The 22,153-nt window shown below is 47.6% G+C and overlaps 1 protein-coding gene across 1 annotated transcript; it reads left to right on the top strand.

Annotated features, from left to right (window-relative positions):
• The first annotated feature begins 1,260 nt into the window (after positions 1-1,260).
• Positions 1,261-20,509, top strand: STRAP (serine/threonine kinase receptor associated protein). The gene is made up of 9 exons (XM_075603009.1): positions 1,261-2,100; positions 6,225-6,360; positions 7,859-7,940; positions 9,027-9,099; positions 11,203-11,302; positions 15,961-16,098; positions 17,793-17,929; positions 18,448-18,597; positions 19,476-20,509. The coding sequence occupies exons 1-9, from the start codon at positions 1,989-1,991 to the stop codon at positions 19,535-19,537; spliced, it is 990 nt and encodes a 329-aa protein (XP_075459124.1). The 5' UTR covers positions 1,261-1,988; the 3' UTR covers positions 19,538-20,509.
• Positions 20,510-22,153: the final 1,644 nt, after the last annotated feature.

Below are 22,153 nucleotides of genomic sequence, written 5' to 3'. Positions count from 1 at the left end.
CTATGTGATTGCGCTGCGCGCGCCGTCAATCACCATGGCCGCAGTCTAATGCTGCGTTTATAGTGCCGTTGACAGCATTGCGACGTAGCGGCAAAGCAAATGCATTACCGCCGTTGTGTGCGCTTATAGTAAGGACGGCGCGACCGATTGGTCGCGATCACTGGAAGTCATCTCTATTTGATTTTCCAGCGACCATCGTGTTGCCGTCACTATAAGCGTAGCCTTAGGTTCCAGAACTGTGTGTATGTCTGCCTCTGTCTGTGTCTCTCTCTGTGCCTCTCTCTCTTTCTGTGTCTCTGCCTCTCTCTCTTTCTCTCTCTGTTTCTCTGCCTCTCTATCTCTTTCTCTGCCTGTCTGTGTCTCTCTCTTTGTCTCTCTGTTTCTCTGCCTCTCTGTTTCTCTGCCTCTCTCTCTTTCTCTCTGTGTCTCTCTCTTTCTCTGCCTCTCTCTGTGTCTCTCTCTTTCTCTGCCTCTCTCTCTTTCTCTGCCTCTCTGCCTCTCTCTGTCTCTGCCTCTCTCTCTCTTTCTCTGCCTCTCTCTCGTTCTCTCTCTGCCTCTCTCTCGTTCTCTCTCTGTGTCTCTCTCTTTCTCTGCCTCTCTCTGTGTCTTTCTCTTTCTCTGCCTCTCTCTTTCTCTGCCTCTCTCTCTCTCTCTCTTTCTCTGCCTCTCTCTCTTTCTCTGCCTCTCTCTGTCTCTCTCTTTCTCTGCCTCTCTCTCTGTTTCTCTGCCTCTCTCTGTCTCTCTCTTTCTCTGCCTCTCTCTGTGTCTCTCTCTTTCTCTGCCTCTCTCCGTGTCTCTCTCTTTCTCTGCCTCTCTCCGTGTCTCTCTGTTTCTCTGCCTCTCTCTCTCTGTGTCTCTGCCTCTCTCTGTCTCTCTCTTTCTCTGCCTCTCTCTCTGTTTCTCTCTGTTTCTCTGCCTCTCTCTGTCTCTCTCTTTCTCTGCCTCTCTCTGTGTCTCTCTTTCTCTGCCTCTCTCCGTGTCTCTCTCTTTCTCTGCCTCTCTCCGTGTCTCTCTGTTTCTCTGCCTCTCTCTCTCTCTGTCTATCTTTCTCTGCCGCTCTCTCTGTGCCTCTCTCAGGACATGCTGCAGACACGAGGATTGCCGCAAGAGGGCTCTACTTCACTTCCCATCACGTTTAGGGGCAGCACGGGAGGAAAGGGGACAGATGCCCTCACCAAAGATGGCTGCCAGGGAAGGTCACGTGCCAGCCTCGCTCGCGTGGTTGCGTGTCTCACGCTCTGGCTTCCGGTAGCGTGCTGACGTTGCCGCTGCGGGGAGGGCGCTGAGCCGTCTCATGCGGTGGTTGGGTCCCCCGGCTTTCTCTTCCCCCGGCACACACAGGCCTGTGCCAGCGCCCGCCTCCCCCCTTACACCGCCTGGTCACTGCTCCCGGATATCCGGCCTGTACCCCGCAGTCCCTGCCCGCCTCCCCCTTACACCGCCTGGGCACTGATCTCCGGCCTGTACCCCGCAGTCCCTGCCCGCCTCCCCCCTTACACCGCCTGGGCACTGCTCCCCGGTCTCCGGCCTGTACTCCGCAGTCCCTGCCCGCCTCCCCCCTTACACCGCCTGGGCACTGCTCCCCGGTCTCCGGCCTGTACCCTGCAGTCCCTGCCCGCCTCCCCCTTACACCGCCTGGGCACTGCTCCCCGGTCTCCGGCCTGTACCCTGCAGTCCCTGCCCGCCTCCCCCTTACACCGCCTGAGCACTGCTCCCCGGTCTCCGGCCTGTACCCCGCAGTCCCTGCCCGCCTCCCCCTTACACCGCCTGGACACTGCTCCCCGGTCTCCGGCCTGTACCCCGCAGTCCCTGCCCGCCTCCCCCCTTACACCGCCTGGGCACTGCTCCCGGATATCAGGCCTGTACCCCGCAGTCCCTGCCCGCCTCCCCCCCTACACCGCCTGGGCACAGCTCCCCGGTGTCTCCGCTGTCCCCCCCGGTAACTTCGTGTCACCCCCGGGTATTAGCCCCCGGTCCCACCCGCGGACATGGCGATGCGACAGACCCCCCTGACCTGCTCCGGACACACCCGGCCGGTGGTGGATCTCGCGTTCAGCCGCATCACCCCCTATGGCTACTTCCTAATCAGCGCGTGTAAAGGTGAGGGGAGGGTGTGTGTGTATATAATTGTGCGTGTGTGTGTATATACTTGTGTGTGTGTATATACTTGTGTGTGTGTATATACTTGTGTGTGTGTATATACTTGTGTGTGTGTATACTTGTGTGTGTGTGTGTGTGTATATACTTGTGTGTGTGTGTGTGTGTGTGTATATACGTGTGTGTGTGTGTGTGTGTGTATATACGTGTGTGTGTGTATATACGTGTGTGTGTGTATATACGTGTGTGTGTGTATATACTCTTGTGTGTGTGTGTATATACTCTTGTGTGTGTGTGTATATACTCTTGTGTGTGTGTGTATATACTCTTGTGTGTGTGTGTATATACTCTTGTGTGTGTGTGTATATACTCTTGTGTGTGTGTGTATATACTCTTGTGTGTGTGTGTATATACTCTTGTGTGTGTGTGTATATACTCTTGTGTGTGTGTGTATATACTCTTGTGTGTGTGTGTGTGTGTGTATATACTCTTGTGTGTGTGTGTATATACTCTTGTGTGTGTGTATATACTCTTGTGTGTGTGTGTGTGTGTGTGTGTGTGTGTGTGTGCATATACTCTTGTGTGTGTGTGTGTGTATATATATATATACTCTTGTGTGTGTGTGTATACTCTTGTTTGTGTGTGTGTGTGTGTATATACTCTTGTGTGTGTGTGTGTGTGCATATACTCTTGTGTGTGTGTGTGTGTATATATATATATATATACTCTTGTGTGTGTGTGTATACTCTTGTGTGTGTGTGTGTGTATACTCTAGTGTGTGTGTGTGTATACTCTTGTGTGTGTGTATACTTGTGGGTGTGTGTGCCCCCCTCAGTATCTGCTTGCGCTTATTTGTCCTTATGTGGTATTTAATATACACAACTCCCCATTGTACTGCGCTACGATCTTAGTAATTATTGCTCATCCTTTTTTTTTTTTCTGCCAGTTTGGCGTGAGGCTAACAGACATCTAAAACAAAATGCAGGATTGTAGTACTGTCTCACTATAGAGGAGAGGGAACTGGGAATCAGTAGGTGAGCAGTGGGGAAAGCCAGCTGGACGTTGGGTTGTGTGGGGGGAGAGGTATTGGCAGCAGGTAAGGAGCGGTTGTGATGTCACTTTGTAGATCATTGGTGAGATCTCACCTGTTTGCCGTTCCGGAGACTGTGTCTGCGAGATTAGAGATGGTGTAAAGAAGGGCTGCTGAATAATACTGCATGTTCTACGGTTAAAAAAAACTACTTATCAAACTACTGGAGAACCTCAATATATACAGCTCGTCGGCTGGAGGAGAGAGAATAGAAACTTTCAAATACATAAAGGATTTCAACAAAGTACAGGAGACAGAAGAGCTAGAATGAGAGGTTGTGCTCTGAAACGTGAGGATGGGTGGTGGATACATGCAATAACCTCCCGACAGAGGTGGTAGGGGCTAATACATTAATATGCATAAGGCTAAATATTAAAAAAAAGCCAAGGCTTAGGCTAAGGCCCCGCTCCCAGAGTCAGCGCACCCGCACTGCTGACAGGCGGTGCGCTGAGATACACAGACCGCGATATGCGGTCTGTAGGGAGCGGGAGCCGGAGCGGGAGGTGGGCGGGTGGTGGGCGGTTTGACAGGGAGGGGGGGCGTGGCTTGAGCGGAGGGACCCGCTACTCTCCCCCCCCCCTCCCTCCACGGACTCGGGCTGGAGCTGGAAAGTAAGTTTAAACACACACACGCAGGCACTCATTCATACACACGCGCACACACACACACAAGCAGGCACTCACGCACTCATACACACACACGCGCGCACACACAGGCAGGCACTCACGCACTCATACACACACACACACACAGACAGAGGCAGGCACTCACGCACTCGGGCACACACACACATACACACACAGACAGACACGCACTCAGACACACACACAGACAGGCACTCACCTGCTTTCACTCCACACTCCTCCCCGCTCCCCGAAGCCTCTCCTCCTCCCGAAGCCTCCCCTCCCCATTGGCTCACAGCCACACACGTCACGCGTCAACGCTAGGAAACACCATTCTCTGGTGTCTCCAGCGGCTGACGCGCCACAGCGTGTAGTCAGCTGTGCAGCCAGTGGGGACCGGGACCGGCTCGCGAGGATTCCCCTGCTGGTGGGGAACTCGCTACATTGCCGCCCGCGCCAACGAGCGCAGCGGGACCGAGGCCTTAGGCAGGGTCTGAGGTTTTACAGCAGTCAAAAGAAATGGTCAGAGTAAGGCTGCGCTTATAGTGCCGGCGACAACGACGCAACATCGCGTCAAAACAAATGCATTGCTGCCGGCGTGTGCGCTTATAGTAAGCGTGACGCGACGGAGCGACGACTTGGTCGCGATCGCTGGAAGTCATCTCAATTTGACTTTTCCAGCGACTGCAGCCTGACGTAGCGGGCACTATAAGCGTAGCCTAAGTAAGCCAAATGGTTCTTATCTGCTGCCAAATTATATTTCTATTTGCATAACATATCTGAAAGCAGGGTTGATTTGTACTACCAAACTGAAGAGCTGTCATTGTTCCTGTGTAACTGGGTTTGCATCTGTAATGTTTTCGTGGCAAAGTATTGATGATTTCTGACACTGAAAGGGGGTAAGGCAGGAGGAGGACAGGTCTATAAGCTACCTTTGGGAGAATTCAAGTAATACTGCAACATTCCTCTACGGAAACAAACGTTAAAAAAGCTAGTTGTATAGTACTATGATCATCTTTAGATAGAAATGATAGACATGCTACTTCATATACATTATCTTAATATTAACCCAATATCACGTTTGAGAAGTCTACAGTGTTTAATTCCATTGGTGTGTCGCCTACAAACATAAGAGCATGTACTATTTTATATATAAGGGGCTCATGTTGAAGGAACAAGTTACGCACTGGGCTTATTTGCATGTCATTACCCAGAATCCCTGGCTGCAGTGTAAGCATTGCATGCCAACAGATAATGGGGAAAGGCAGGGTTGCAGACCTGCCTGAGATGTGATTGTGCTCACAAGTAGGGTTGGGCGATATCCAAATTCTCCCCCCGATAACGATATTACGATATTTATCGCGAGAGAGTAAAGGGTTGTCCTTGGGGTTCCAGAGGGTAAGGGGTTTAAGGAGAGGGGGGAGGAAGAGGTTGTGCACCGGGGGGGGGGGGGGGGGGGGAGTGTAGGTGTTAACTAAAGGAAAGCACGAGTCCCTGCTTTTCGCCACTGCCTCTGCGCTCACACGCTTTCTCCTTATGCTGTCCGAAGCTCCTCCCTCAGCGGCATTCAGAAGCAGGGAGGGAAATATGCAAAAACAGGTAAATCGCCCATATTGGCACACCGGGGAGATTCTGTTATCGCGATATATCACCCTACCCAAGTGATATTTTTATTTACTCTATAATAGAAAATCACATACATTATAGACATATTTACATTGTTGGTGTGAAACACGGGTAACTTTGACTGGGGAATGCCAAATATATTTCTATCACTGCTGCTGTGGAAAGTAATCCAGTATAGTGTGTCATTTCTTTCAGGCCCTGCAATGCATGGCAGTTTGTTACAATGGCAGGTTTTTGTCTCCTATATATTTCTACTCCTAATACAGTAACGACTCTCCATAATTGGAAGGCGTACATATTTCTTGTACAGGTATTCGTATGGTTTCTCCCACTTTGCGTGGAACTAGTGAGTCCCGACTGTAAGCTTTTGAATTCTCTGAGATTGCTTTTTTGGATTCTGATATTTCAGTATATAATTTTTTTATTTGAAGCCATAATCCACTGTGCTTTGTAACGCTCACTGCCTTATTGTGGCAGTTACACTGCAGACGACAGGTGAACTCTGTTGGCTAGGAACAGTTAATATGAATTCTGCCCTTATGTCTGGATGTATTTTTTGCTGTGGTATTATCTTAAAGCCCTAATCATAATGAATAGTCCATTAATGGACACTTCATTACATACTGGGATAAAACCATTGTTTAAACCTACTAATGTATTCTCGGTGTTTAATCTAAGTTAATGTTCTTTTCACGAGTCACAATATATTTTTCGTTTTCACCATGTTGAGTTAAAATTCCCAACTGAAATATATATACAAATCTTTGCAATCTCCCGGTCTTTGGCAGATGGGAAACCGATGCTTCGCCAGGGTGACACTGGAGACTGGGTTGGCACCTTTCTGGGACACAAAGGTGCTGTCTGGGGTGCCACGCTTAACAAGGACGCCACTAAAGCAGCTACAGCAGCTGCAGATTTTACAGCGTAAGTAAAGGAATAATGTCCATCTTCTTACAGAAAAGAAACCCGCAGAGTTATGAAGCTACGATATGTAATACCGCTGGATATTTGCCACTTATGAAAATGTTCTCCACATTACCATTTGTTTGCAGTGTGTCGCTGTTCTGTCCAATATTTATTTGTACTTTTAAAACCTTTTTTGGAAACATAGAAGGACAGAAAACCGGCTGCTCTGCAGGGGATAACGTTCGCTCTGCAGGGGATAAGCGTTCTCTCTGCAGGGGATAAGCGTTCTCTCTGCAGGGGATAAGCGTTCTCTCTGCAGGGGATAAGCGTTCTCTCTGCAGGGGATAAGCGTTCTCTCTGCAGGGGATAAGCGTTCTCTCTGCAGGGGATAAGCGTTCTCTCTGCAGGGGATAACGTTCGCTCTGCAGGGGATAACGTTCGCTCTGCAGGGGATAACGTTCGCTCTGCAGGGGATAACGTTCGCTCTGCAGGGGATAAGCGTTCTCTCTGCAGGGGATAAGCGTTCTCTCTGCAGGGGATAAGCGTTCGCTCTGCAGGGGATAAGCGTTCTCTCTGCAGGGGATAAGCGTTCTCTCTGCAGGGGATAAGCGTTCTCTCTGCAGGGGATAAGCGTTCTCTCTGCGGGGGATAAGCGTTCTCTCTGCGGGGGATAAGCGTTCGCTCTGCGGGGGATAAGCGTTCGCTCTGCAGGGGATAAGCGTTCGCTCTGCAGGGGATAAGCGTTCTCTGCGGGGGATAAGCGTTCTCTGCGGGGGATAAGCGTTCTCTCTGCGGGGGATAAGCGTTCTCTCTGCGGGGGATAAGCGTTCTCTCTGCGGGGGATAAGCGTTCTCTCTGCGGGGGATAAGCGTTCTCTCTGCGGGGGATAAGCGTTCTCTCTGCAGGGGATAAGCGTTCTCTCTGCAGGGGATAAGCGTTCGCTCTGCAGGGGATAAGCGTTCGCTCTGCAGGGGATAAGCGTTCGCTCTGCAGGGGATAAGCGTTCGCTCTGCAGGGGATAATCGGCTGCTCTGCAGGGGATAAGCGTTCGCTCTGGCTGTCACATTAAGGGTCTCAGCCCTTACTGTTTCCACACTTGGTCACCTTTGGTATTCGTACCCTCAGTGCCGTGTCCCTATTCACGATACTCCGTTGACCGCTATGCTAGGCGCAGGATCCCAACAAGTCAGGTTTTCTGGATATCCATGCTTCAGCACTGGTGGTGAGGTCGAAGACTGAGTCACCTGCGCTGAAGCATGGATATCCTGAAAACCTGACCTGTGGGGGGGTCTTGAGAACTGGAGTTAGCTACCCCTTAGATAATACAAATAAACTGCATGTTTTCCCTTTTCCGTTCTCTCCTTCCACTTCTTTTCCATCCCTTCCTATTCTGTAACAATACGTACAAAGATGGGTGTTTGCTATTGAACTTGCATTACGGGAGCACCGGCGCACTGGCTGGCGTATAGTAGCGGGCGTGATAGGCGAATGCTGAACATTGGGCCTTGTCTTTCAGCAAAGTGTGGGATGCCGTCACCGGAGATGAGATGCTGACCCTGGCTCACAAGCACATTGTGAAAAGTGTGGATTTCACGGAGGTAAGTCAATGTGCACCTTAAAGCTACAACCCCCCCTTACCTGGTTTTTGTTTAGCACTATGTGACCTGGGGTGACCCCAGGAGCGGAAGTGCATTATTTCCAGCTCCGAGGAATCTCCCGTTCCTGCGAAACTTAACAGTGAAGTTACCGTGTTTAATTAAATAAAAAATGGCTACTAGGAAATCATAAAAAAACAAGGCGTAATGCCGATGACTTCACAGGTGAGTATCTCTGAAAATGATGGGAACCCGGTGCTGACAATAGTGGGGTTCTGCTTTGGGGGTGACCCCCGTCTCTCCTGGTTACAATACTAGGGAAGAAAGGGCCTGTTTGGTCCTTCCTTATACTTGCATTACTTTAAACACACAGACATCACATTTGAATAGAGTTTGATTTCTGTTCTAGGATAAGAATGTCTGTTGCTGGGGGGGATTTACTGGTTCTGAGAGTTTAGGACTGCTAATTTCTTTAGTGATTCATTTGTTGTAAATGTTCAAATGAAAGGAGCTTTCCCTTTGTAAAGTAACTTCTTCCCTTCCTAGGTGGGAAGCACAGGGTTTCTGGGGCTGCACCGCGTGCATTTCAGCTCCAGGGACCCCCTTCTCCCTGAGATAGTCACATCTGAAGGTGATACCGGTATCTCAAATCTGTTTAAAGGTTCCACGGCACACGAGCCAATAAGAAGCCACACGGGATGAAGCCGCAGCTTCCTATTCGCCCGCTGGACCTTTAAACGGACATTTTCCGTGCACAGCCGGGGGTGTTGTGCGATGCCATCGAACCCCTGTAAAAAAACAGCCTTTTGAGCATGACTTAGACACTACGTCTTGGGCCCCCCCGGACTGACAGTCCCTGAGATGTAGTGACGATGCCCTGTTGTGTATTTTAAAAGCCTATTGGGAAGACAAATGAAAACTTGTCTTATGTGTAACTCTAAGAAGTTCCCTGTCCCCGTGTTACCGAGTCATGTTATAACACATCTATATAGTGCATAAATTAGTGTAATATTAATAGCCGCGCTTATACTTATTACACAAAGAAAGATCTCTCCAGTGAAATGTCTATTATCTATCTTCATTATACAGGACAGTGTTAACCTGTTGACTGCTGGCCAAGATAAACTGTTGCGCATTTATGACATGAATAAGCCAGAAGCCGGTGAGTGGTGTATTCTTTCCAACATTTTCTCGTGAAGTCGGACCAGTGTACTCCTTCAGAACATGGTCTTGTGGGTCAATCTGGTACTGAATGGTTTCTGGGCAGTGCCCACGTTAATCTAATCTTTGCTCTTCGTTACACTCATTGTTTAAAGGCATAGGTTAGCGATCACGTCCATGTTTCTGCGTGGCCCGTTTCTGCGTGGCCCGTTTCTGCGTGGCCCATTTCTGCGTGGCCCATTTCTGCGTGGCTGCTAGAGTTGAGCAAGTTACTGATATCATTTTTTTTATTATTGCAATAGCACGAAGTTGATATTAAAATGTATAATTATCACTATTCCCACCAATCAGCCATTGAAGGTTTAGGGACCGCTACTGACTTTTTTGCTTTTCCGTCTCTGTTTAGGGTTAGGGGCCCCCCTTTAGGGTTAGGGGCCCCCCTTTAGGGTTAGGGGGGCGTAAGGGTGTTTTCTCTTAGTAGTAAAATGTACTTTTGCGTTTGTGTTAAAACGACATACCTCAAACGACATATTTTGAACATTCATTATGACAAACACCGGGTTAATGTCCTATTTCCTATTGAACAGATATTTATTACAAGAAGTTTCTTAATATTCTTCTTGTGGACATTTTTTGAGTTGCTGCCCAGTCCAAGTGCCCGTGGCCAGGGGAGAGCGCCTATGTACCCTGCGACATGTCCCTGGCAGCGCCCGTGGCCAGGGGAGAGCCCCTACGTACCCTGCGACATGTCCCTGGCAGTGCCCGTGGCCAGGGGAGAGCGCCTATGTACCCTGCGACATGTCCCTGGCAGTGCCCGTGGCCGGGGGAGAGCCCCTACGTACCCTGCGACATGTCCCTGGCAGTGCCCGTGGCCAGGGGAGAGCCCCTACGTACCCTGCGACATGTCCCTGGCAGTGCCCGTGGCCAGGGGAGAGCGCCCACGTACCCTGCGACATGTCCCTGGCAGTGCCCGTGGCCAGGGGAGAGCGCCCACGTGCCCTGCGACATGTCCCTGGCAGCGCCCGTGGCCGGGGGAGAGCGCCCACGTACCCTGCGACATGTCCCTGGCAGTGCCCGTGGCCAGGGGAGAGCGCCCACGTACCCTGCGACATGTCCCTGGCAGTGCCCGTGGCCAGGGGAGAGCCCCTACGTACCCTGTGACATGTCCCTGGCAGCGCCCGTGGCCGGGGGAGAGCGCCCACGTACCCTGCGACATGTCCCTGGCAGTGCCCGTGGCCAGGGGAGAGCGCCCACGTGCCCTGCGACATGTCCCTGGCAGTGCCCGTGGCCAGGGGAGAGCCCCTACGTACCCTGCGACATGTCCCTGGCAGTGCCCGTGGCCAGGGGAGAGCGCCTATGTACCCTGCGACACGTCCCTGGCAGTGCCCGTGGCCGGGGGAGAGCGCCTATGTACCCTGCGACACGTCCCTGGCAGCGCCCGTGGCCAGGGGAGAGCGCCTATGTACCCTGCGACACGTCCCTGGCAGCGCCCGTGGCCGGGGGAGAGCGCCTATGTACCCTGCGACACGTCCCTGGCAGTGCCCGTGGCCAGGGGAGAGCGCCTATGTACCCTGCGACACGTCCCTGGCAGTGCCCGTGGCCAGGGGAGAGCGCCTATGTACCCTGCGACACGTCCCTGGCAGTGCCCGTGGCCAGGGGAGAGCGCCTACGTACCCTGCGACACGTCCCTGGCAGTGCCCGTGGCCAGGGGAGAGCGCCTATGTACCCTGCGACGTGTCCCTGGCAGTGCCCGTGGCCAGGGGAGAGTGCCCACGTACCCTGCGACGTGTCCCTGGCAGTGCCCGTGGCCAGGGGAGAGCGCCCACGTACCCTGCGACGTGTCCCTGGCAGTGCCGGCAGTTCATGCCGCTGTTTATTCTTTTCTTAGGCCCTCAACCAAAGGGCCACGTGTGTCTCTGGGCTGTCTTTATTTGCATAGTAAAATACAAACAAAGGTAATTGTATTTGTTCTATTGTAACTATCCTTCCAAGCACAGATATTCAGTGTGGCCGGAGCCGCGGGGAGTAGGCTGAAGGCTGACCTGGTGGATGCAGGGTGTACTTTATTTATTCAATTATGCTACTGTATTTATTACTTTTGCAGATCCTCTACAAATCGGGGGTCACACCTCCGGTATCAAGAAGGCTTTATGGTACAATGACGAAAAGCAGATCCTTTCCGCAGCCGACGATAAAACCGTCCGGTAAGGAATTGTTTCCTGCAGTAATACTGAGCTTATATATCAGAATCCGCTGCATATAATACATGCTCATTACCTGTTATTTGTACAGTATCGCACAAGATCTTGTACCAACAATTGTTTAAACAATGGTTCCCCCCGAAGTACAATGGTAATTGCAGGGTCTTCCCTGCAGCGAGCTCTCAATACCCCCCTTAGTGTGGATTGGATGCTACTTTTTGACATCCATGTAAATAATACTGAACTGACAAATTGATCGTACTGCGCTCTGGGTTTGGGCTTTTACTGTTCAATGTTTCTTATTGGCTCCCCAATATTCACTTGTGGTAGCGCGTAAGCACCGAGTATTCTATAGGAAAGGATGCTATTGGGTTTGTCCCCCCCCCCCCCCCCCCCCAACACACGGAACTGGCCCATCTAATCGCACTAGTCGGGTAAAGTATAATAATAATAATAAGCTATAATCTATGAAGTTATAAAAAAGTGTTTAACACCCGGATTCACCGCAGGCTTGGTATCTTTGTGCCGGAGAGGCGCGTGCGACATTATGCGCGTGTTGTTCTGGCCGTGACCAAAAATGTCACCGGCGTTCCGCTATATCCTGTCCGCCGTGCACCCGACCCGCCAGATCTGCCGTTCCAACAAGTGCATGTTTAAATGTCCCGCGCGGGACTGCCTAGACAGGCCGCTCCGACGCGCCATCTTTAAATGTCCTGGGTGTGGCAGACGTGGCTTGTCTGGTATGGCGTACGGCGTTTAGGCACAGAAGCATCTAAGGGTCTCATGGCGAAATGTCCCTGCGGCGAACCGGCAGTATTTTGTCGAGGTCAAACGACCACAGCGAGACGTCCTAGACCGCCTCCTTGAGCAGCAATAACTTCAACTGCACGTTTCCTGTAACTGCTGGTCAGTCTCTCACTGTATTTTGGCCCATTCCTCCTTACAGAATTGCTTCAGCTCAGTGACATTTGAGGTCTTCCTTGCATGGACGGTTCGCTTCAGGTCCTGCCACAACATACGTGTATATATATGTATATATATTTGTATAGTATTTTTATTGCAAGCCTTGCATACATATATTTGTCAATATTTCTTTCGTCATAACAGGTTATTTTCCACTTACAGGTTTGTAGGACTTTCATCTTTTTAGTATATATAAAGCTAAACTATTAAACTTTGGTCAAAGCATTGTTTCAATGTAACATATCTTTATGTGCAATGCAATTCCCTTCCTAGAACTTGTACAACGAATAAAAGGTAAATTCACTGAATAGTTAGTAATTAACAGCAACTCCTGCGACCGCGTTATCACCGCCACGCCACCGGCGACTTTCTCATCTCCTCCGTCCCCCCCAGTACCTAGTCTGTCTGTTTGCTATTGCCCCCTTTTCCTGTATGGTTCCCCACTCTCTGGGTCATGGTTACTAGTGTGGATCTTTTTGCCCCTGTTTGTGTATATTGCCTTTGCATAAACTCTATTACTGCTCCTGCCTTTCTGGTGCTGTAGGTGTTTAGGGATTTCCTGCATAGGTGTATGTTGTGCAGGATATGTGTGTTCCTGTTTCCCTGAGATCTTTATTATATTCTAACTGGTGGATCTCTTCTGAGCATCCGTGAAGCGAACCAAGTGGTGTGCTGGACGTTTTCTGCACCCGCTGTTTAATTTCTTGGGATATTGTTTGAAGAAGGTATTTGCTTTCCCCTCTCTGTCTGCCAGAACATTTTGATGGGGTTTAGGTCCGGACTTTGACTAAGCCGTTCTGAAATGCCGAATTTCTTCTTCTGCAGCCAATCTTTTGTAGATCTGCTGGTATTCTTAGGCTGAGTCCCCAGTCTTCACTGTGACACGTGCGTCCGGCGGGGGGGCGGCGCGTGCACAGCGCTACACTGCGGTCTGGGGGGAGAGGGAAGGTTTGCGATGGGAGAGGGCGTGGCTGTGGGTTTGCGGGGGCGTGGCCATGACGTCCCGCGGCTGGTTCGCCCTTATTGGCTGAACCGCCGGCGGGGGCGTGGCCACGCCTCCATTGCAGATATTGAGTTCAAATTCTCGTTCCTCCCTGAAAACCTGTCGCGCACCGCTGGGGAAAGGTGCGCGACAAGGTAGGGACTGGGACCGGCCGGACTGGGGGGGGAGGGGCTTGATAGCGCACGCCGAGCCGTGCGCTGTGGCAGTGACTGGGACCGCAGCCTTAGGAACATTGTCTTGCTGCTTGACCCACTTTTGCTTCAGCTCACCAATAGATGGCCTGACATTCTCCTCTAGAATCTTCTGATACAATCCAGATTTCATGGTTGTCATGAAAAGCCGTCCAGATCCCTCTGCAGCCAAGCAGCCCCCAATCATTACACTCCCACCACCATCCTTGACAGTTGGGATGAGGTTCTTCTGTTCAAACGCAGGTTTGGTTTTCGCCAAACATGACGTTTCTCATTGAAGCCAAAAATTTCTACCTTTAACGCGTCTGTCCAGAGAACATTGTTCGGTTGTGGATCATCTATTTGCTCTTTGGCGAACTTCAGATGTGCAGCAATGTTCTTTTTAGAGAGCAGTGGTTTCCTCCTGGCTATCATTCCATGAACACCATTCTAGTTCAGTCTTTTTCTGATAGTTGAGTCATGGACACTCACATTAGCCGAGGCGAGAGTGGCCGGCAGATCCTTGGATGTTACTCTGGGGTTCTTTGTGACTTCCTGGATGATTTGCCGGTTTGTTCTTGGAAAGATTTTGGTGGGACGATTGCTCCTGGGTAGAGTGACTGTGGTCTTGAACTTTCTCCGTTTGTAGACTGTCTGACAGTGGCAATGTGAAAAGGGTTAACCCCCGCCCTTTCCCCCCGAGTCCAGTGCTGTAGAGCTGCAGGCAGTATATACAACTCAAATACTGTAGTAATAGCCTATGGTGATCTGGCTGACACACAACCCCCCCACATACCCTGATTCTTAATTACTCATTTTGTCTAATTCATACATCATTTTGTTTCAAAAGACATGGAATTGATTAATATAAACCTTATTGGATACTACAGAAAAGACTGGTTTTGATTCAAGAAGGTTATCATGGAAAAACAATGAACTTTTCATAATTATCATTGTGGTTCACAAGCTTTCTCGCCCCTGTACATAGGTTTTTTTACATAGTTGCTAAGGTAAAACCTACATTTATGTTGTGACCACTACTCTACGAAGGAAATTGCATTTATTCTCCTCAAGCTTTTCATATGTCCCCCAGAAGATCAGTGTATGTGGAGTGTTTACCTTACTGAGCCTGCTATTTCCTGATAGAAACCCATGAAACTCACACACATTGCTGCACAGATGGTAATATGGTCATTTTGATGCTTCGGACAAGTTTGGCAACATACCGATATGATAATAATATTGCAATAACCTGAAATTACAATATGTCAATGTTGCATTTTTCTCTTGTTCTAGTATTGCATCAATAGATATTTACCTTTTACAAACTGCTAGTAACTTGCAGCTTTAAAGAAGACGCCGTTACCAGTGTGAATGATTATCATGGCCTCTTCCGGAGGTTAGCAGCACGCCTCCCTTATCTGGAGGACCACTTTGCTTATCTTACCCCATTCCCCTAATTCCCTCCCTTACCCCCAGCTCTGGTGTCTAGGTAGAAGTAAGGGTATGTTTATTTTTTAAATGGGTTTACTTAACGCATTTAGATTTGTGATCAATGTTCAAACTCAATACCTCCATACCTTCCGCACAACGCAACGTTTTATATCTTTATGGTGAGAAGTGTTTGCCCAACCCTACGTCCGACACGTTGTGTAACGTTCCCAGCGTTTACACCTAATTGCAGAATACCCTCAAACGTTGCTCTATACAAGGCCCTCTCATTGTTCATCTATGTGCTGGACATTACTGTTGCACTTGGTGGAGTAAATATTGCCCACACGGGTTTAATAAACACAGTTAAAGTGTCATACATTGAAACTGAAGTTGCTGAAATGCAGCTTAACCAAAAATAGACAGTTTTCCTCGCATCTGTCAAGTTCTTTAAGAACTAGCTTATCTGGTGTTAATTATTCTTTGACAATAACTACTTTAAAATGATCTGTATTTGTATACAATGCAGTGTGAGTTAATAGTTTAAAATACAAAGGAATGATAGAATACAGAAATACAAGCACCGGTTATGGAAAGACACAGAACTTCACACCCGACTCTCCCATCCTGTGCCGGTATTTACACCTTCACAGCTATTCTCACTCAGTACCACTGAGACTTTTATCTTGCGTAACGGACCCTCAAAAGCAACAATAAAAGGTGTTAGCTGCTGGGTTGCAAAATGTGTTTAACACAGTTGAACTTCATTGCAAACGGCCTTAAAAACACACCAACCCTCCTTGCACTGTTCCTTATGCTTTCCACTCCCTTTTATTTTAGATTGTAAGCTTCTTGGACGGGCCTTCCTTACTGATATTATTTTTTCATTTACGGTTAATATCTTGCCACCCCATTGTGAAGCTTTGCAGATTGTTGGCACATTATAGATGATGATGATAATAGGGAGATCTGAATATCTGATCGCAACAGTCTGAATTATTCGTTTTCCCAGCCATTTTGACCTGTGTATGTTCATTGTACCCCCCCCCCCCCCCCTCACACCTTAATGTTTACAATATGTCGCGTGTTCACAGCCTTTGGGACAGAGCAAGCATGACGGAAGTGAAGACGCTAACCTTCGGGATGTCAGTGAGCGACATGGAGTATCTTCCAGATGGAGATACATTGCTTATTACCTACGGGAGAACTATTGCTCTATATAATGCAACAAGGTATGCTGTGATTATCCTCTTATTTTGTATTCAAATGCTTCAGCTAAAATGTAGTGGAAAAACCAAGCAGGAGATGGTTATTCAGCACCTGCTTGTGTGCGCTGTAAAACAGGTTTGTACTAAAATGCTAATGATCGGAATAGGATTATATAATCAGCCCCTCGGTGTTGGAAATGATCAAACCATGAAATAATATTTTCACGGTTTTAAACACTATATTGTGTAACACAGCTGGCTGCATATGATACATTAGTGCCTGGTGTTCTGGGGGCATAGGGTGGACCCGTTCCTGGACATGGGCTGCGGCAGTAAACTGGATCTATGATGTTCCCAACTGAAATGACCAAGTGTTTGCCTGTGAATGCAGTTTCTGGGACAGTGAATTTCCCAGTTTGTGAGCTTGGACACCAAGTGATGAGTGTGTCTCGGTGTTGAACGTTACCTGCAAGAAAGCACTAGTTGCAAGTACAAACGTTTAGAAATAATCACCAGTCTGATTTGAATATAAATAGTTATACAACAAAGGTTGTACATTTACATACTTTTTCTTAATTGGAAGGACATCTGTTTTTATCCATTTACAGGAAAAAGTATATATGCTTATTTAGCATTACCTATGTTAACATGGAAACGATTGTTCCTTTAATCTTCAGCAGTGCAATACATGTCATTGAGAAACACAGGAAATCACAGTAAAAACCTTATGAAATCCCTTGAGCATTAATAAATGTTATCTCAAACCCCATGGAAGTTTTGTAGAAGGCCTTGTAGCTCCTATTCTGTTAATTCTGGCTATTGCACATACAAAATGACCATATGTTTATACGAGTCCCCCTAATCAGCAGGAAAAGGAGAAAGGGACGATATTTGTGTAACGTTCAATTTACTAGGTTTGTTTAGTCCTGTTTATTTGCAAGTTGTGATCTGTTATTAGACCAATATTAGTTCTTCATAGGAGAACATACTTTAAAGAAAACTAATTAGTAACATACCTAACTTTGAATGAATGGGGTTTTTGCTTTTTGACCAAGCTGAAATTGTACTTGCACGCATACCCACAAACACGCATGCCTGAATCCTGAAAATTACATGTTTCCTGAGATACTTGCCAGTAATTCCCTGCATCACACGCGATTATAGGAAGCTGCAACGGATCCAGTTGTGGATTCCTGTTGGTCCGTGAGATGCTACAGGTTGGCTGCCATTTTGTTTCCCCAGAAGGGGACTCAAACACTAATTTTTCTGGTAATATTGTGTTCCACCTCTCGAGACACCCTGCCTCCTATCCTGATACTGCTGCTTTTAACGCTCATTTTCAAGGGGCAGAGCCTCAGGAGGGGTTAGCACAACTGGAGAGGAAGTGGATTCCCCTCCTTCTGTTCATATCAGATGCCTAACTGCGATAATGTGTGCTTCCTCAAGCAATCACGTGGTGGGAAGACAAATAGCACCGAAAGAGTTAAATACTTAAACGTTATAGCCCTCTTGGCTGTTTTGCAAATTGTTTTGTGGGACTCTGACATAGAATTGCAAGAAGGTCTTGAAGATGACCACTCGCATGCTTTTTGAAGTCTTGTAGATCCTTGTCCCATATCACTGCTAAATCCATGGGCACATGGGCAAAGTAATACTGTTATACACGTAACACATTCAGAACTAGAGGAATCTTTGGGAATGACCCTGTTTTCCTTTAGTCTAGAACTGGAGAAGTCCTTTGAAGCTCCCGCACCCATCAACTCTGCATCCCTTCACCCGGAGAAAGAATGCATTGTAGCAGGCGGGGATGACTTCAAGCTGTATAAATACGACTATAGTACCGGTGAAGAACTAGGTACGTTTCTGGCGAGTTGCATTGGCTGCTGCATGACTAACTTCATATATTCCTCCCGCCCCTTATGGGGTTTTTATTGTTATACCCCCTTCCCTCTGTTTCCTCTGCCGCAATTTGGTTTAAACACCATTTGACTTAATCCAAAAGTGGAAAGAGTGTAACTTACATTTTTTGGAGGTTCCGGTATTTGCTTTCGTAGGTAAGTGTATACAGTATATACCAATTTGCACATGCGGTTAATATTTGTTTTAATGGCTTTTCATGTTGCTTTCCCCTTGGTCCGTACATTTCAAGCCTTTAATTTGTGAAGTTAAAGGTCCTTGTTTGATATAATATGTAGATACGCTATACAAATGACTGGATAAAATCTTCTCCAGCACAGGGAAGTATCCTCACATCCTATAGAGAGAGAGCAAGGAACCGCCTCTCCTTCCTTGGCTGCATCCCTTCATCTTTTTAATCAGACCGTATGTGTAGTTTATTCCCTGTGTGTTCACCAGAACTGTTTCTTCTCGTAGAATCCTACAAAGGGCACTTCGGTCCCGTTCACTGTGTGCGCTTCAGCCCGGATGGGGAGTTGTACGCTAGTGGGTCCGAAGACGGCACTTTACGTCTCTGGCAGACGGCGGTGGGAAAGACGTATGGTCTTTGGAAGTGTGTACTTCCAGGTAAGGTGCAGTCTCGTTCAGGGGACTGAGAGAATAACCTATATTAAGTCATGGATCCAACTACACACAGAATGTATTTTTTTAAATGATTTATATCGATTACATAATGTATGTAAATATTAACATAGACTAGAATAATACTTTATTGCATAAAACATTGTTTAATATTTGGCACACCGTTTCACACGCGCTGAATCCAGGCATGAGGTGGGATCTATCCCCTTGGTGAAGGTCACTTCTGCTGCTCCAAAGCCTCCCGTGATCAACAGGGCGATACTTAGTGACCAAAAACAAGGAGCACAACGACGGGACAAGTAAATGTAAAAGTCATTTATATAGTCACAAAATATTAAAAACTCACATCACGTTTAGGATACATCGGCACACCCACTTTAAGTGTATTACACGGAACCCGTAGGGGCTGTCTCGCTCTCCTCTACTACGTCACCACTGGTGCCTCCATTCGGCTGTCCTGTTAGGAGCCGGTGCCTCACTCGGCTGCTGTGCTCGTCTGTGGGACTTTCCTTGCTAGGTCGGGCCATTACCTGCCAGGCACAGCGTTTTGTTGTGATGTTTACTGCGGCTGTGCTGATGTATCCTATAAGTGTTGTGAGTTTTGAATATTTTGCTCCTTCTCTATATAAACGACGTCTACATTTCCCAATCCCTTCGTTTCACTCCTTGTTTTTGTTCTTTAATGTTTTATGCAAATTTGCTTTTACATAATACTTTTCGGAGCTTATATAATGCTACCATGTTTTCCTATTTAAAGCCTTTCTGTATGCTATAGTATTCGTATTTATAGGTTGTCATACGGTAGTTTAGCTTTTTATTTAGTAATGTTGAAATGCTTAAAGCACTTTTACTCCTCTTTGCAGAAGAGCTTGTTTGTGAGAATTCGGACGCGATCTATAGCACGACCCCTGAGATTAAGGCCTGAACGCTGAGATACCTGTGCTAATGTCATGGAAACCATGGATGCTTGGATAAAACAAATGTCAAGAAACCGAAGCCTTCCAGAGTGGGTCCTCTACAGAAGGCAAACAGGGCAGTATCTATCGGGAGTGTAAGATGGAGCACACAGTGTTACTCGTCAGGGAAACTGTATCGCAAACAAGAGGCTGCAAGTCGTACGAAGGGTTTGTCCAGCACTTCTGCCACCTGCATACTGTGTGAAGAAAAACACCTGGTTACACCTATTCTTTGCGGTTGTATTGTTTTTCCTCCCCCCTTTACGTTGAATGGGAAACCCAATGGCCTGTTTTATTAATGATCTGGAGATGGGGGAGAAATGCTTTCCTTTTAAAGTGGGAGTATATGCTAAAGTATTTATGTTGGTCCTTTCTCCGTGTCAATGTCCAACCCTTTTCCTTTCCGTGTTGCATTATAAGCTGCTTCTCCGCATTGTCCATATTTTCAGTTGTATAAATAAAATGTCTGTAAATGTAACAGGCTGGCTTTACAGAAACAGGTTATTCCCCAGTCTCGGGCCCCAAAGGAGCAGATGCCTCTCCCCCCCTCACCCTATGTGGGAAGCAGGGGGTGCATTAATTTCCGCTCCGGGGACCCCCTGCTCCCCGAGATACCACACAGGGGGTGCCGGTAGCAGCTCCGCAGGTTTAAATGACTCTGTCACCCGGGACAACATGAAGCCGCAGGGGATGACATCACGGCTTCCCATTGGCCTGTGTAAGGTGGGACATTTATGCCACCATTTCTATAGCCCCACATAGCCCAGCCGGAGCTGCTACTGGCACCCCCTGCCGAGGCGGGTATCTTGGGAAGCAGGGGGTCCCCAGAGCTGAAATTAACACGGGTCAGCTGCAGAAACCCCGTACTTCAATCCTATAACTCAAAAAAAAAAAAATTATAATGCCAGCGCTACCCATTAAATTACACCATGTTCAGACAAGCCAAGGGGTGTTTGTTTTTTGTTTAACAGGAATTGAGTAGCTTACGTTATCAATTAAGGGCCCTCTTCTATATACGCTGAAGTGGCTGTTTTCAGCTGATACTAAACATTGAAGTAATGGGGGTCTTTGTGCAAATGGCAGTTTTAGCGCATGTATAATGACCCCGTAAGTTTAACTGTAAAATATCCATTCTCTCCTTCTGTTAGGAAGTTTAACTTGCATTTTAAATTCTCAAATGTATCGTGAGCTGCATGTGCAGATCGCCATCATCGCAGCCTTTGTTAATATCGGGAAGGATTCCCAATTTGCTAATGCATTGGCTTGGCTTAATGTTAGGTAAAAGTTCAGTGTCACCGAAGAATGGTTATTGGGGTGAAAGCGCAGTTGTGATACTTTCACTACAAGTAGTTTCCGTGAAGACAAAGCGCGAGTTGCATGCGCGTCTCCTTATTAAATTACAGCCGCATGGGGTCCCGCAGTGAGCCAGTGACATGTTCCATGGCTGGGGGGCTTCAGGACATATAAAGACCCTGCTGAAAAGGAAGAACATCTTCTTATGAACAAAAGTACTTATTTCTGCTTAAAGTCCAATAAGATTGAATGTTTTCAGCCTCTTGGTAACGTGAAACAAATGATTTTAGGTGGCAGTATTAGAGCGGCAGTCCAAGCTGCAGGTTTTAAAATTTTATTTCCTTTTAATACGTGCATCAATACAACCCACACAATGATAAGTAATTAGCAAAGTTGCCGATCGATCTGTTCTCCTGTGATCGATCAGCAAAGATTCGGCTCGGGGGTTCACTAAATGGCAGTCAGTGCAGCAGAAGAGGACCCAAGATGCAAAGTTCTGTGGGGAAGATCATGTGACCAGGCCGTCACTAGATACAAATGGTGCACTGCTAGAGAGAGGGCAGGGCTCAAAAAGGGGTGTGCCAGAGCCAGTTTCAGAAGAGGAAGGGGATGTGACTTTGTGAATGGTTGCTATAGAAACAAAAAATGCTTGTTACATTATAATATATTAAAAATGTCATCCAGAATTTTTTTTTTTTATGCTACCAGTATTTTCTCATTGTAAAAAGTAGGATATTGCTTGGTCTGCATCTCTAAGAACAAACGCTGCAACAAAAAACACTGATGCCATTCTCCCGTTCTCACTGCCTAGGACCTTTTAATGCTGCCATCTTTGTGTACAAAGTCTTCCTTATTGGGGCAAAATATACACCCTTGGGATGAATTCATATTTAGAATATTTCTGCATAAAATCTGCAAGATTGGATATGTTGGACTAGAGGGCAAAAGATTAAAATATGCTGATTGGTTTAATATAACATTAAACAAAATTCATTAAAGTGGTCATCCTGCCTGGGACCAAAGTGATCTAATTCCAGTGACCAATGTAAGGTTCTCATCTGTGTAATTATCACTTTGTTTAAAATCGGACGTCTGTAAGTATTTATAATTGATTTGTTAAAGTTAGACTTGGGAGGGTTTGATTTCCTCTGGCTGCCCCTTTCGGTGTGATGTCACGGTGTGATGTCACGGTACAGCCAGCGTCCCCACACCCTCCTTTATTGGTTCTCTAAGACAGGGATGCGCAAACTGGGGGGGCAAGATTTTCCAGGGGGCACATGGCGGTTACAGAG

Source organism: Ascaphus truei, chromosome 5 (assembly GCF_040206685.1).
Source record: "Ascaphus truei isolate aAscTru1 chromosome 5, aAscTru1.hap1, whole genome shotgun sequence".
Lineage (NCBI taxonomy): Eukaryota > Metazoa > Chordata > Amphibia > Anura > Ascaphidae > Ascaphus > Ascaphus truei.
Note: the sequence above shows the minus strand (reverse complement) of the source record. Positions and strands in the feature narration are given on the sequence as shown.